The 14,563-nt window shown below is 53.3% G+C and overlaps 1 protein-coding gene across 1 annotated transcript in view; it reads right to left on the reverse strand.

Annotated features, from left to right (window-relative positions):
- EEFSEC (eukaryotic elongation factor, selenocysteine-tRNA specific) overlaps window positions 1-14,563 on the reverse strand; it is a 196,612-nt gene that overhangs the window by 40,750 nt on the left and 141,299 nt on the right. Inside the window, exon 5 of the mRNA XM_037524095.2 lies at window positions 5,309-5,965. Coding sequence (XP_037379992.1) covers window positions 5,309-5,965 — 657 coding nt within the window. The remainder of the gene's footprint in view (window positions 1-5,308; window positions 5,966-14,563) is intronic.

Consider the following 14,563-nt stretch of genomic DNA (forward strand, 5'->3'; position numbering starts at 1 on the left):
GACGGGCCCCACATGTGCTCTCACCACCCCCCACCACAGCTCCTTGAAAGGAGAAACAGGTTTTTTTTTTTGGGGGGGGGGGGCGGCGGTTTGGTAACTTGTTCAGGACCAAGTCGAACCTGTGTCTGCTCAATGCATTCATGTCCAGAGTGAATTCTCCTACATCAAATTGCCCTGACTGTGTGTCCATCTGTGGACAAAAGCACAATTTTCATGGGAGGTTAACACACTTTTCATGGGAGGTTAGCAGCGGAGTGAGACTCTCTGCTATCAGACGCTGGCATTTAGGAGGAGAGAGGCCAAGGGTGTGCCGGGGACCTGAACTCCAGGGCAGCTATCTGATCGTTTTCCTAAAGAGAAGGGGGAGTCTGTTTTCTCAAGAGACTGGCATGGCCTTCAACCTGCTGGACGAGGGGAGCAAGGGGCGGAGAGCCGGCAGAGCACTGGCTGCACCGCAGCACAGCTTCCTCTGGGCTGGGGTGCTGAGGCCGGACAGCCCCATGTGGCCGGCCTATACCCCTGGACAGCATGCTCCCTGGTGCCCTGGGCCCATTTAACAAGCCATCAGCAGTGGAGCGGACAAGCCAGGAGCCAGAAGGCGGTGCCGCTTGAGACTTCAAAGCTGGCCACCACTCCTGGTGGCGTCTGCGTGTTTACACTTGGTTGGGCTGATGCCGCAGGCTCCTTGTGCCCAGCCCCGCGGCCTTCCCTGTCCGGCGCCAGTGGGTGCCAGCTCCAGGAAGGCTGGCACGCCTGGCCTGACCCCACCACAGGGGAGAAATGGGTGCCAGCTCTTTGTCGTCACCCCACTGGGATCCCAGGCATCTGCACTGGGAAAGTCCAGGCAAAGGTGAGGAGAGCCACTGCTTAGCAGGGGCATACTCTGTGCCAGCTGCAGCACTTGGCATTTTACACACACTCCCCTCCTTCGTCACCTCAGGGCATGGCAAAGGGGTGTGGGTCCCATTTTTCCAGCAAGAAATGGCCTTACCCAAAATGCATGCCAATTTACTGCTTACCAATTTCCAAGCAGAAAATATATCAAAGAATGAATGAGTGAACATACACACTCTATTTCCATCCATGTCCATCTCTATGTAAATTCTTTATTTCCAATTTCAGTGGTTCATGATTTTTACATTCCAAAATCTTTTAGGGTTTTACTCTGTGGTCACAGAATATAGACTCCACAAGCAGAGAGAGGGGTTTGGGCTTTTGCATCACTATTAGATCCCCAGCCCCGAAAACAGTGCATAGTAGGTGTTCTACAACTATTTTTCAAATGACTATTGTTGAACGTTCAGTTTGTACAAATGTTCTCCAGACACAGAAAAAAGTGTGTACTCTCTATTCAAGGAATATAAGGGCTTCTGTGAGTTGAGTTAGAAAACAAGCATGGTGATCATATCAAGCCTCTCTGTCCTTATCTGTCGTGTAGTGACCTGTTTGATTCTGAATGAAGCATTTTAAAGTGCCCCAATATAATTATCATTCTGTTTTTTCTCAAGTTCTCCTTGCATTTCTAAAAGGTTTTGTTTTTATGTTTGGTGATTACAACTTTGCAGCCATGCTTTTCACCATTCCACAATGTCCCTCTTTATCTTTGTTTTTTAAACTTAAATTTTGCCTTGGCTGAAGTTATTACTGCTTTCTTTTTGTTCACAGATACGTGACATTTGTTTGTCCATCTTTTTACTCTTGACCTTTGCTTATCATTTTAAGTGTGTTTCTTTGAAACAGCATATAGTGAGATTTTGTGTTTTACTCCAATCTATCTATCTCATTTAAACAGGAGAATTTGACCGTTCACATTTAGTGTAATAACTACTACTTAATTTTGTTCCTTCTGTTTGCATTATGGAAGGACAATTTTTTGGATTAATATATTTTTATTTAGGTAAATTGGTTATAAATTTTAGGAGCACAGTTTTGTAACTCAACATCTGGATATGCTACCTCATGCTCCCACCTAAAGTCGTTTCCTTCCATCATCATAAACTTGACCCTCTTTACCCATCTCACCCATCCCCCAACCCCTAACAATGTCATTTTTCTTATTTTTGTTGGTTGATTCAATGCCAGCTTTTCCTTTATAAATGTGAAAGTTCTACTACATTTTCCCACTCCATTTAGTTTCATTCCCTTTCTCTGTGTTCACAATCTTATACAGATCTCTGTATTTTTACTTAAAAACCCCTAATGACTTCCCTCACCACCATATGCTCGCATTCTCTTACCAAACCCTTTCCCTGGAAAGATCAGCCCTGTAGGACATCTCCCCTACCCCCTCCCAGATGAAGCCTCTAATGGCTCTACCTGTCAGAGCTCCCTCCCCAGGACCTGAACCTGTGCAGTACACTGGGTTGAGTCTTTTTAGCTGTAAATGACGATTAGACTCTTCCCTGAAAGATGCTCATTCAATTTCAAGAGTCCTATTTCCCACTTAGATCTGAGTGGACAAACCCTAGCTAGTGGGCCAAATTCTACCCATTGCCTGTTTCTGTATGGCCTGCAATCAAAGAATAGTTTATACACTTTCCAATAAATTTAAAAACTTCAAAGAAGATGTTATCTCATGATACATGAAAACTATAAGTGAATCACATTTGTGTGTCCATGAATAAAGTTTTATTGGTACATGGCCACACCCATTCATCTCTGTTGTGTCTGTGGCTGCTTCAGCCCCACAGCGGCAGAGGTGAGCAGCTCCCAAGGGAGCATCTGCGCATGCAGAGCTCCCCAGCCTCTCACCCAACCACGTATTTTCCTTCTTTATTTTTTTAAATGTCAGTGCACACCCATTACATAAATGAAAGTAAAAGTGTGGTCTTCAAATGTTGTGCTTTTAAGGCGTAGGGGGTTATTTTATCAAATTACAAGGCAAAATGTTGTGTTTGTCATTGGACCGGGCATACACTGACGTTACAATGTCCCAGCTTAGGGGAAAAACAGTCGCTCTTGACACTGGTGGGTCATCACATCTGCGAGGGAGCTGACCGCCCAGCGGTATTCTGTGGTGCAGGCGAATGAAGCAGAGTCAGGAAGTAAAGAAAAATGGGGAACCAAATGCCTGTTTACCAAGGTGGTAAAAACCCTACCCAGGAGACTGGATTTTTTCCTGGAAACTTGTTTGACTGGAGGCCTGCCCAGGAAGCTGGGAGGCAGCTGTGATGTGTCCAGGAATTTTTGGAGGCGGCCAAAACAGGAAAGATCAGCACTGGGCAGTCCCTGTCCTGGACAAGCACAACTGTGGGCCAGCCTGACCCTTAGCCTCCTCCCCAAACATGGCACATCCACCAATCTTGGGGGTGGGGTTTTCCTGGCAGGGGCCAAGGGAGACTGGTCCCTGCGCTTCAGAAAGAGAGGATGAAATCCCGGGGGGAAGAGTAGGATACTATGCTGGCCCCAAGCTCGAGGATTTCTTAGTATCAGAATAGACACAAAGGGCTTGAAAATTAATAATAAATTATCATTCAGCAAGAGTAGGAGCCAAGCCCTGATGGCAGAGCCTCACAGGCACTCACCCAGCTTGATTTATGGCCCCTGTGGAGCAGTCCTGTTAAATTCCCCCGGACAGCAGTCTTACGTGCCGCCCACATATATGAACGAGGAGGTGGTGAGGCTGGGCACTTGCCCCGTCTGCCACGTGGTCTGGGGAGGCCAACCAAACTGAGCTGAATGTCTCTGGGCACCCTCGTGCTGCTCAAAGCAAACAGGACATCTCTGGGGGCGAGCCCACCCTACTACTCGGAGTGGCTCTGGGAACTCTCCTCCCTGTGGCGCCAGAGGCCAGAGTCAGCACTTACAAAGGAAGTCATATGTTACTGGGGCTCTTTCAACACCACCCTAGAGGTCAAGACTCTGTGCCCTTTTAATGACTGAGGATACTGAGCTAAAACGGCCATCCACAGCATACAGCTGCTCCAGGGCCCAGGCAAGGATTGAGCCTCATCCATCTGATCCCCAAGTTCAATGTCTCATCAACCTCAGCGGAAGGTAAGTCCCACCAAGGAGACCCCGGCTTCTGAAAAGATGTCACTCTGATCTCACTGGGTAAGAATCCACCCTCAACATTTAAAGTACCTTAAAGATTAAAAAATCTTATTACACATAGATACACAGCTAACTAGCTATAGATACATATGAATGCACAGATTTTGAAACTAAAATCTTAAAACCAAAAGGAATCTTAGACACCCTTAATCATAAAATTCAGGTCTAAATAGGAACTGTGACTGTGTCACAAAAACTATGTATATTAAAAGGGTTGGTGAGAAAGAATTTGCCTGACCTGGGGGACAGATGAGTGTGCAAAGGTCAGTCAGTTCCGTGTTCAAATCCGCCTTGACCAGCCTGTGACCCTGGGGGCAAGCCCCTCTCATCTCCTGAACTGGCTTCCCGTGGGCTGCCGTCGGGGAGGGCCCCCGTGGCCTGGGTTCACAGCAGGAAGAAAACGGGTTTTCACTTTGTAACTGCCATTGTTTATTAATTTTACTTTTTATTAACTGTTTATTAATTTTACAAACTATATTGTTATATAATATGTATTTTACCAAAAAAATACGTTCAGGAGAAAGTGATATATTTAAAAAAAAAAATTAAGTACACAGGAAAATTAACTCTCTCCCCCTTGGGTTGTAGGTGTGAGCTAGTGAGGGCACATAGCAGGTCTGAACAGACGGGGGGCGGGGTGCAGGTAGCAGGAGGCAGGCTCCTTCCTGATCCTCCCAAGGGGAGCCGGTGGCTTGGAGACCCCGACATGGTCATGGGTCACCCTGGCAGCACGTGTACTGGCTGCTCACAAAGCTGAGCTCCCCATCCTCAAAGGAGGTGACTGCTGCCCCACTGACCTGCCAGTGTGGGGGCAACTGGAACCACAAACACACAAGCGGGGCGATACTCCATGACAGACATCACCACAGAATCATTGTACACCATGATACTTCTAATAAATCAAGCTAGAAAAACCAGTGACCAGAACCTAATCATCTACAATCAACCTTCATCTACAATCAGGACCTTAACACCTGCCCCTGAGCAGCCCCCCCAGCTGGCCCTCAATGCCTTCCAGGTCAGGGAGCTCAGGCATGGTCACTATTATGCAGATGAGAGCACTGAAGTTCCCAGAGGGACTGTGCTCCGCCCAGCAAACTGCAGGGGTGGGTGGGACCCAGCGCTGGGGTCAGCGGAGGCAGCCAGGCAGGGGACCCAGCTGAGGGTGAGGTCTGAGCTCTTCCAGTTGAGAATCCAGAGGGGCTCCTGCTCCCATCACAGGCCCGAAGGGCGAGGGTGGGGATGGGCTACTTACCCGCTCCACGAGGCCGTGCTTGTGCTTCAGCTTATACACCTTCAGCCTGGGCAGGAAGCTCTCGGTGTAGCTCTTATCCTCCAGCCCGTGCAGCAGGACGCCGTGGAAGGCCAGCCGGCATGAGTTGGCATGAATGTCTGCATCAAGCCTGGAGCCGATCACCAGGCACAGCCGAGGGCAGGTGACCGGCTTCTCAAACTCCACTAGGGCCCACTGCTGCCGGGGGCAGCGGCCTTCTGTGGCCTGGCCCTCCTTCTTGTCAGCCTCGCCACTCTCTGCCGCTGCTGGTGCCTCCTCTCTGGAGAGGTACTGCTCCTGGAAGAGGTATTCTCGGGAGAAGTCGAAGGAGTCCAGCACAGGCTCCCGGTCAAAGCTGTCAGGGGCGGGGCTGAAAAACATCAGCCGGCCCATAACGGTCTCATGGCCCACAGTGATGTGGAACTTGGCCTTGGTCAGTAGGGGCCCCCGGAAATATGAGATCTTCTCCACGGAGATGAGGGCTGCATGGATAGTGTGCAGGGACTCAGGGGTACACACCAGACCGCGCTCCAGCAGCTTGGGGTCGAACTGGGTGACACAGATGCCTAGTCGGTCTCCCTGCGTGGCTGAAGTGACGGGCATGTGGAACATCTGGATAGATTTCACCTTCTTCACCACCTGGGCAGGAGCAAGAGAGAGAGCCCATGAGACCAACCAGTCTTGAGGTTGGGGGCAGGGATGCCAGTTGGAGAAATCCTTGTCCCAGGGCTGCCTGGTGCACAGAGCATGCCAGCAAGGGGGCCCTGGGGCCACATTCCCCTGAGACCTAGCAGGCATGGCCCTGCAAATGCCCCAGGGCACTCTCACCCAGGATGCAGGTGGTGATCACAGCAGCCAAATACTGCACCACCTAGTTCCCCCCATCCTTCCAGTCTTGATTTCACCCCAGGCTCCATTCTAGCAATTCTAGCACTTTCTTGCCTTGAGCCCTCAGTTTCAGCTTGCTTCCCAGGCAGAAAGGCCTCCCTAGTTCCTTATCCTGCCAAGCTCCATGCCTGACTGCCCCTGAGAGCCCAGGCTAAACACGACTGCTCTGGGAAGTGTGTCCAGCACCCAGAGGGCAAGACTGTCCTCTCTCCTGGTTGCTCCGCCAGCCGCTCGGAATCTCACAGCCTGCGGTCTCGCCACTCCCTGCCCATTCCAAGCCACCTGCTTGCGGTCGCCTCTCGGACTGGCCACCCATCCCACACAGTGCCCGTGGCCTGCTGTCCGCCAGCACGGTTCAAGGAGTAGTAGAAAAAGCTCTGTTCTCAAGGAGTTAATATCCAGAAACAACAACAAAATTATAAATATATAAAATACATAGTAAAATATATAAAATAAATTAATATATAAAATAATATATAAATTTTTATGTATTATGAAGATATATGTAACTACTCTAGTTATGTAACACGTATATTATGTATACCATGATACAGAGAAAACACACAGGATGACATGGCAGAGAAGCTGGGGTGGGAGAAGGCCTGGCTTTGTAGGGCCGTGCTCAGGGAGCCTCTACACAGACCATGTCTGAGCTAAGACCTGGTCATAAAAAGTTGTGTAAAGGTCCTGAGAAAGATGGTAAACCAGGGAGGGAAGTGATGAGTGAAGGCCCACCCCGAAAGAGGCTTGATGAGTCTGGGAAAGAAAGAAAGAAGCAGAAAGTCATCCAGGAATTTAGGCAAAGGAGGGACCTGATCTAATCTCCTTCTAAAGGATCATACCAGCTACTACATGGGCAGATTTCTTCACCCACAGTTTATATATCAAGAACATAGAAAGGGCTCTAAGAAGCATTTGTGAAATGAACAAGCATTCCCAAGATCCACCGTCAGGCAGAAGAGATGAAGTCATGCTCATTGGCGTGTTCAGAAATCTCGCCATCAAAAATGGTTGAACTAAAGATAATTTCACCTTTAGGCCTCGAGCATCCCTGCCTGCAGAGTGGGGGTGCAGGGCACTCGCCTCCTCCCTGGATGAAGAGAGCGCTGGCATTGGGCGCAGGGCCCAGGGCCCTTCCTGGAGAGTCATAATACTTGAGTGTTTGTTTAAAGATCATTAACTACCTAACCGAGAGGTCAGGGGGCAGAGAAAGTGAGAAGCACAGTGTCAAAAGCCACAGCCAAGATCAATCAAAAAGAAACATAAAACATTCTGCAACGGTCTGTAAGGTAACAGGAAACTAAGATGTCCAGGAATGCCTCTTAGAGTAACAGAATATCCCTTACCCTCATGTGTCCCGGTGAGGCAAGACCCACACTGTGCTCTGCTCCCCAGACCCCGGCCCCGCCGCCCGTCTCCCCTCGGGCCAGCGTTCTAACACACATCCCATGCAGCCACCGCGCGGGCGCCTGTCTTCCACACCACGACTTTCAAGCCTTTGGTCATGGCTGTCGAGGACAGGAAGAGTCTATGGTCAATTACAATTCTATGAGAATCAATCCCTCTGGACAAAAAAAAAAAAGCTGCTGGTGGGGGAGTGGCCCCTCTGCTTGCCTGGCTCCTGGAGACCCTGGCCAGGGCCTCCCGCAGGAGCCCCCGCACACTACTCCTTGTGCCCCACGTCCCAGTCCTTAAAGCACAGCCAGTGGAACATGAACAATTCCTCACAGACTGTGGTTCTGTGTGTCTCTGACTTTGCCCGTGGGGCTCCTTCTCCTCGGGACGCCTTCCCCTGCAAAGTTCCCCATCGGCCCCAAGCCCTGGCTCCATGGCACCTCCTGGAAGGGCCTCCCTGCCCACTCGCCACAGGCCTGGTTCCTCCCCTTGGGTTACTCTGCATTTGCTGACTCCAGCCACAACAGAATAAGCACCCACGGCCACTCACCCCCCCGAGAACTGAAATGGCACCAACAACCGTCCTCCTCCCGCTCCTCCACGCCCGGCTCCTGCGCCCCCACCCCCGGCCGGAGGTGGCCGCTCTCTGGGCTCGGCTCTCGCGCCGGAGCGAGAGACAGCCGGGAGACAACAGCCTCCCTGGGAGGAGGGCGGCCCGGCCGTGCTCCCCGACAGCCCCCACTCCTTTCCATCAAGCCCGACCCACGCAGGCTTTATTCAAGGCATGTTCCCTTTTCAACGGGGCTCATGTTCTCAGGACAGAAATAATAAAGAATGCCTTAAGAGGGCACCGTGAAGAGCAGAAAGACAAATAACTGTGCAAATCAAGATTTTAGGGGCCCAGACAGGAAATTGTGAAACAGATAAAGATGGGGACAGGGCGGCAAGGCACTGCCGCGGGCCCTCGGAGTGCTCGCCGACAGCGTCGCCACCGAGGGCGGAGGCCGCCCACACTCTACGGAGATACGCTGCAGGAATGCAGAGCTCCAAAACGTGCCGACGCAGATAACTTTACCAACGTGAGATGGGGAAATGGGGTTTCCTTGCACTCATTTTATTTTCCAGCCAGCTTTGGGAGACCGTCCAGGTACTCGACAGCTCGCTCGCCTGTGCTGACGGCCATCTGAGGGGCTGAGACGCCGGATTCGCATCCTCTCAACATGGACAGATCAAGTTTCTCCCATTCCAGGCCCAGGCCCGTGTTGGCTTAGTCAGGGGAGACCCTGACTGATGTATCAACTTAGAACCGCAGAATCACAAAACTAGGGGGTGGCGCTGAGAGACAGAATGACCGGGACACCAAATTCATCCTGGGCAGCTAGGGAGGGCTCTGCTGAGGAGGGGGCGCCAAGGCTGAGACCAGCTGGATGAGACGGGACCACCCACGGGCTCCAGGCAGAGGGGAGAGCAGAGGAGGCCCGCGGCCCCGCCGGAGACACAAGAGGGCCTGAGGGGCTGGCAGGGCAGGCTGGCCGGCCAGAGGAGTGGCTTTGGCCTGGAGACACTGGGCGGTCGCCTCCACCATGTGAGGGACAACAGAAAGCCCCCGAAGAAGAGGTGGTCGGGCTGAGCAGAGGAAGGACACCCTCTCATGCGTGCGTCTAGAAGATCTTTGGGTTCACAGCATGGAGACGGGATGGGGGCGGGGAGAGGGGAGATTGGGGGGGAGGGTGGTGGGAAATGGAGAGACTGGACGTGGGGTGAGGGGAGCCAGCACCTACAGGAGAACCCCCAGGTTTCCTGGGTGAGGGCCGCGTGGGGCTAAGACGGCAAAGGGGCAGCTGGGAGCTCTGGGCACAGGCGTCTGCCAGGGGTATCTGGGAGCCGGACCTCTTTGCGCTGTGCTCCCATCCTGGATGTCCGCTGGGCAGCCCTGGCTGACGACATCCCAAACCTGTCCCCTTTAGTCTCGTCACTGTGGGAAACGGCAAGTCCACAGTTCCAGGCGCTCGGTGGAGACCCCGGGTTCTCTCACACCCACGCCGCGCCTCAGGAGGTCTAGAGGCTTTACCTTCAAGACGGGTCCAGACCCAGGCCATCCCCTGCCTCCACTGCCGGCCCTGGCTCCAGGCCCACCGGCTTTTTTACAGGATATTAGTTTCGTCTCCGAACGGCTTCCCACCTCGCTCCATGAAAGTGAACGCCCCAACTCCTACCACAAGGACCCCAAGCCTGGACCCTAGTATTTCTCTGACTTCTCTGCTATGATTTCCACCCCGCCCCCCCACCTCTTCAGCCACACGAGCCACTGGCTTCTCGCTCCCGAAACACGCTCCTACCTCAGGGCTTTGCATTTGCCATGACTAGGATACCCCCCAGATACGCAGACCTGTTTTCCTCACTCCCTTCATGTTTCTGCCCAAACAGCTCTTTACCACCCCTCCCCACCCCCACGCCCCATCCTTCTGTCTTCTTCCCCTTCTTGCACAGCGATAACCGTGCCCTCCCCCCCCCACCCACACACTGGAGTGTAACCTCCACAGAAACAAGGGGTCTGCGGTCTGCTCTTATTTTTGTGCCTAGCACGGTCCTGACACTGAGGAAACCTCAACACGCACGTGTGGAATGACAGGTGGAGCCACGGCGGCGTGACACTGCCCCTGCCTCTGGGGCTCCAGTCTGGCCCTGGGGCCTACAGATCCACAAAGGCCCGTGGAGATACACCCCTACACAGGCTGTGGGAGCAGGACTGGCCCCAGGCCAGCTGGGCAGTTAGAGGTTCTGAACAATCCCCAGGGTAAGCAGGGCCGAGGGCCGCAGGTCCTCGGAGGGTGCAGTTAGAATGGCGGCAGAGAAGACTGGGTGGCAGAGCAGGTGGGTGCTGCTGCTGGGCACCAAATGGGTGGGACAGGAAGGCCCTATGCTTGGGACCACCAGGGAGGCTGTCCCTGGGTTCAGTCCCGGGGTGGGGAGGGCTGGCTGCTGCAGCGTGTCTTCCTCCTGTCGGCCCAGCTCTCTGCACCATGTCCTTCAGAAGGGAGGCAGGGACCCGGGGCGGGAGGAGGAAGGAGTACATCAAGCCAGCAAACAATTTTTAAAACTCAAGTTCGTGCTTGCTAAGCAGTTTGGTCCTTTCTGATTAACAAAGAAGGTTTACCACCATCTGGGACAGTTATTCTTCATAAAAATCCTACAAGGCAGGTCAGTATTTTTGTATTCAATTTTATGGATGAAGAAACAGAGGTTTTTGATGTCTGCAAGGTCACAAAGCAAATAGGCTGAGACTTGGGACAATCACTGCGGGGACGGCAGGCAGGTCCGACATTCCACGGCCTGGTCTCCTGACCAGCTGAGCAGAACTGTGGGCTGGTGAGGGCTGGGGGCCAAGGGGCCCTGCCCGGCCAGGCTTCTTGGGGTCAGAAAGGCAGGGGCTGTGGGGCGTGGAAATGATAATGTGGGTGTACACAAGGCGTGGACCCAGAAGGTGGCTCCAGGGACGCAGCAGAGGGAAGATACCTGTGAGAGGAGCCTTCTTGGGAGTGGACAGAAGCCAGGAGAGTCCGGCAGCAGCCCAGTCCCCCCAGCTCCAGGTCGCTGAGGTCAGCAACCGCCACCTGCCACCAGGCCCACAGTGGTTCCCACCTGCCTTGGGGGTGGCCCTGGTCCCGCCAAGCCACCCTGGGTCTCTGGGTGTGGTGCTATGGTGCCTCCAGCATGGGACAGACGCTCAGCAGGTGTTTGCCAACTGACCAGAGAGACAAACGGACACTCAGATATTTCCCCTGTCTTCCGAGGCCTGCACAACGCTTCCCCACATCTGACCATCCTGCCGAACCTGTGCCAGGTGAGCTGCTCTCCTTCCGAGAAGACAGGAAATCTCACGTGGAAACGACTTGAGGTAGAATCAGACTCTCCCCTCTGCACTCCCAGCACCTTCTGGAATCTGCTCATCACAAGCCCACATTCTTCCCTTAAGATCATGTCACATAAACAGATCTACTGCACCATGGAAGCTGGGTGAGACACACCCCTGCAGTGATTCTCCCTCGCATGCAGGGTAAGGTGTGCACGGGCCCAACAACACGCAACAGCAGTGTCTGGGGTCCTAGTGGCATTCTCCAGAAGCCACGGACACTTGAGAGGGGCAACGCCCTGTGCCGAGCAGCCCTGTGTGTGCAGAGATGTTTGTGATCACGGCACTGGCCATAATGAGACTGGACTTCCTTTATCCATTTTTGTTCCATTAATGAGCCTGGACGCTCCTGGCTGTGCCAAAGGCGAGGGTCAGGGCCTTGCAACTTCATCATTACTTAATAAAATGTAAATCGGAGAGGAAAAGAAACACACAAGGTTTGACACTAATAAGCTTACAACAGGATCAGTTACTTCAATTCAAAGAGATTCAGACCGGAGGGCAAAAAAATGAAATAAGCTTTTAAAGATCAGTCTAGGTTTGGCTCCATCAGACCTAACCAATTTTGTTTAATAAGGTTTCAATTTGGCTGCTCTCATTTCTCCCTCTTCTTCAAGCTAGGCCAGGGACAGATAAGACACCCCCCAACCCCCACGTCCCCAGCCTAAAGCATCAACTGCACCTCACGCAGAAAGCCCAACTGGGACTCTGCAGGCAGGGAGAGTCGCGGGGGCCCTTGGGGGCCGCCAGCAGGAGCATCACATTGGCCCCACCCACTCATTTCAGAGAAACGAAACCACTCAGAAAGGCACACACCACCGACGTCCCACACCCGAACCACCACGGAGATGTCATTCCTGCTTCACCCGAGTCTTTACATCCTGTTGAAGACACCGAGTCCTTGGCCCTCCCTCGACTCCCCCATAGCAATCACTCCTATGAGTTCTTTACCTGCCTGTCTCTTTCAGACGTGCACACCCATGCACCATGACAGGCCAGTCGGTGTACATACTCGCACCACGTCACTGTCCCACTCTACCACTCGCGCCTCCTTCCTTATTTACCAGCTTTGTGGCATCTATTCACACAGGGACCGCGTGCTGCTCAAGGACATTCTGGTCAACAATGGATGAACCAGGCAAGATGGGGTCTCCACTGTGCCACACCCGTGCCCAGGTAGTGGTGGGCCGCTCCGTCCAGGCCTGCGCAATCCCTCTCTGCCACATCTGCACACTGAAATGCCCTGAAGGTGCATTTCTCAGCACGTGTACTCATCACGTGTGACCGTCTGGGTGACTCCTTCCTGATGTGAGACTCTACCTTCCCTTTGTGCGCATCCTGATGGATGGACGCGTGCGTGGCTGCCCTTCTGTTATAAATGATGCTGCGGTGACTGCTCTGTGTGTCCCGTGTGCCTCAATGCAATGTAGGGCTTCCCTAGGGTAGGAATCTGGATGAGAAACTGGTGTGGGGGGCGCACTTTCAGTTTCACTAGGTCTCTGGTGAGGCCAGCTGACCCCCATTAGCACTGCAAGGCAACGCTGCTTCTCACTTGGCTACGGTCATTCATGGTCACTGGCCAGCTAAGCAGGCATGGTGCCCCACTGCCTCTTCATGCTTCCTCGGGGACAGGACAGCCCCTGAGTCTCTGCTGCTTCAAGACAAAGTGGTGAAAGCTCCCCCTCTACCGCACACTGCTGGCCCCCCGGGATTCCTGGGCCTGCTCCTGAGCCCACAGCTCTTTTGGAAGGGGTGAAGCACAGAGGAGTGGGGGGGGGGAGGTAGAGGAATCTGCACAGCCCCTCCTCCCGACCCTGGCTCGCCTCCTGGGCTCCCTGCCCTCTGGGCACCAGTGCCAGGAAATGCGGGCCTGGCAGCACTTGAGACGCTTCTCCTCCCACCTGGGCCTGTCTTGGGGAGTTGTGCTGGCTGACCAGTGGTGGGATCTGTTCTGTGCAAAAATTCCACTGGGGCCTCCACAAAAGACCAATTGTCCCCTGGAGAGGGAGGGAAGGGAGCCAGGGAGACCTTCCTCTCAGGGACAACTGCTGAGCATTGAGAAATGCCCCCTATGAAAAACAAAAGTGGGTCTGCGGAACCACTGACTCCCCAAGTCCCAATTCCAAGGTCAGAGACGGGGCAGGGCTTTGCCTGTCTGCTCCTGGCCCCTCACCCTCTGGCTTCAAGCACCCAGGCTAGGCTCCCACTCAGCATGGTCAGTTGCCCAGGGCCCACCGTACCTTACCTTCTACAGGCCTCTCCCATCGTCTCTTGGCCTTTTGCCCCAGAGCAGCTTTCATGGCCCCACTGCACTCACAGTGCCTTGTCATGTGCCACATCTCTAACACATGCCCACGCATTTGACATTCTGTGAGGCTCCTGGGCCAGGTGGACGCGACCGTGGGCAGCTGGGGTTGATCTTGATCACCGCTGGTCCCTGCCACATAGTGGGCACCGTGGAGGAAGGGAAGGTCCCCTGCCCCTCCACAGTGACCTCGCAGACAAACTCGGGTTATTAACCTCCTAGTCACTGCAGCAATGAAAGCCGTAAAAGTGACAAGCGGCCTGCCAGGAAGCTTTATGCTCCTCCCCCAGCCACCCTCCGCGCATTTGTCATCCCATAAAACTTTAAATTGAATTACGCCAATGTTTGATTCTTCTGTTTTCCATACAACTGAGGCTTTACTTGTTTTTAACGACATCCCTGGGCTTTTGTGGGGTAAGGAACTTTTGGGAGGCAGCCCCGCCTTGGGGGTCAGGAAAGTACTGGTGTGGAGCAGCGCACCCTACCTATGCTCTGGGCCTGCGCAGAGAACCACAGGGTCTGGGGTGTCAAAGGGGTAGGTCTGAATGCACAGAAAAAATCTCACCGTTTTGAGGCTCCCTTTTTCTTCAGTCAGGCTCATCGAAGTAAAATGGCTCCCTTCAAGAATGCCCCCCACCTCCCGGTGCTCCTTGCTCCCCCACAGGCACACCTGGCCTTTTGCTCTAGCTCTGAGTTTGGGGTAAATTTTGTAATATTCCCAGCCTGAGTTTCCTCA

Source organism: Talpa occidentalis, unplaced genomic scaffold (genome assembly GCF_014898055.3).
Source record: "Talpa occidentalis isolate TD23 unplaced genomic scaffold, MPIMG_talOcc4v2.1 talOcc4.10, whole genome shotgun sequence".
Taxonomy (NCBI): Eukaryota; Metazoa; Chordata; class Mammalia; order Eulipotyphla; family Talpidae; genus Talpa; species Talpa occidentalis.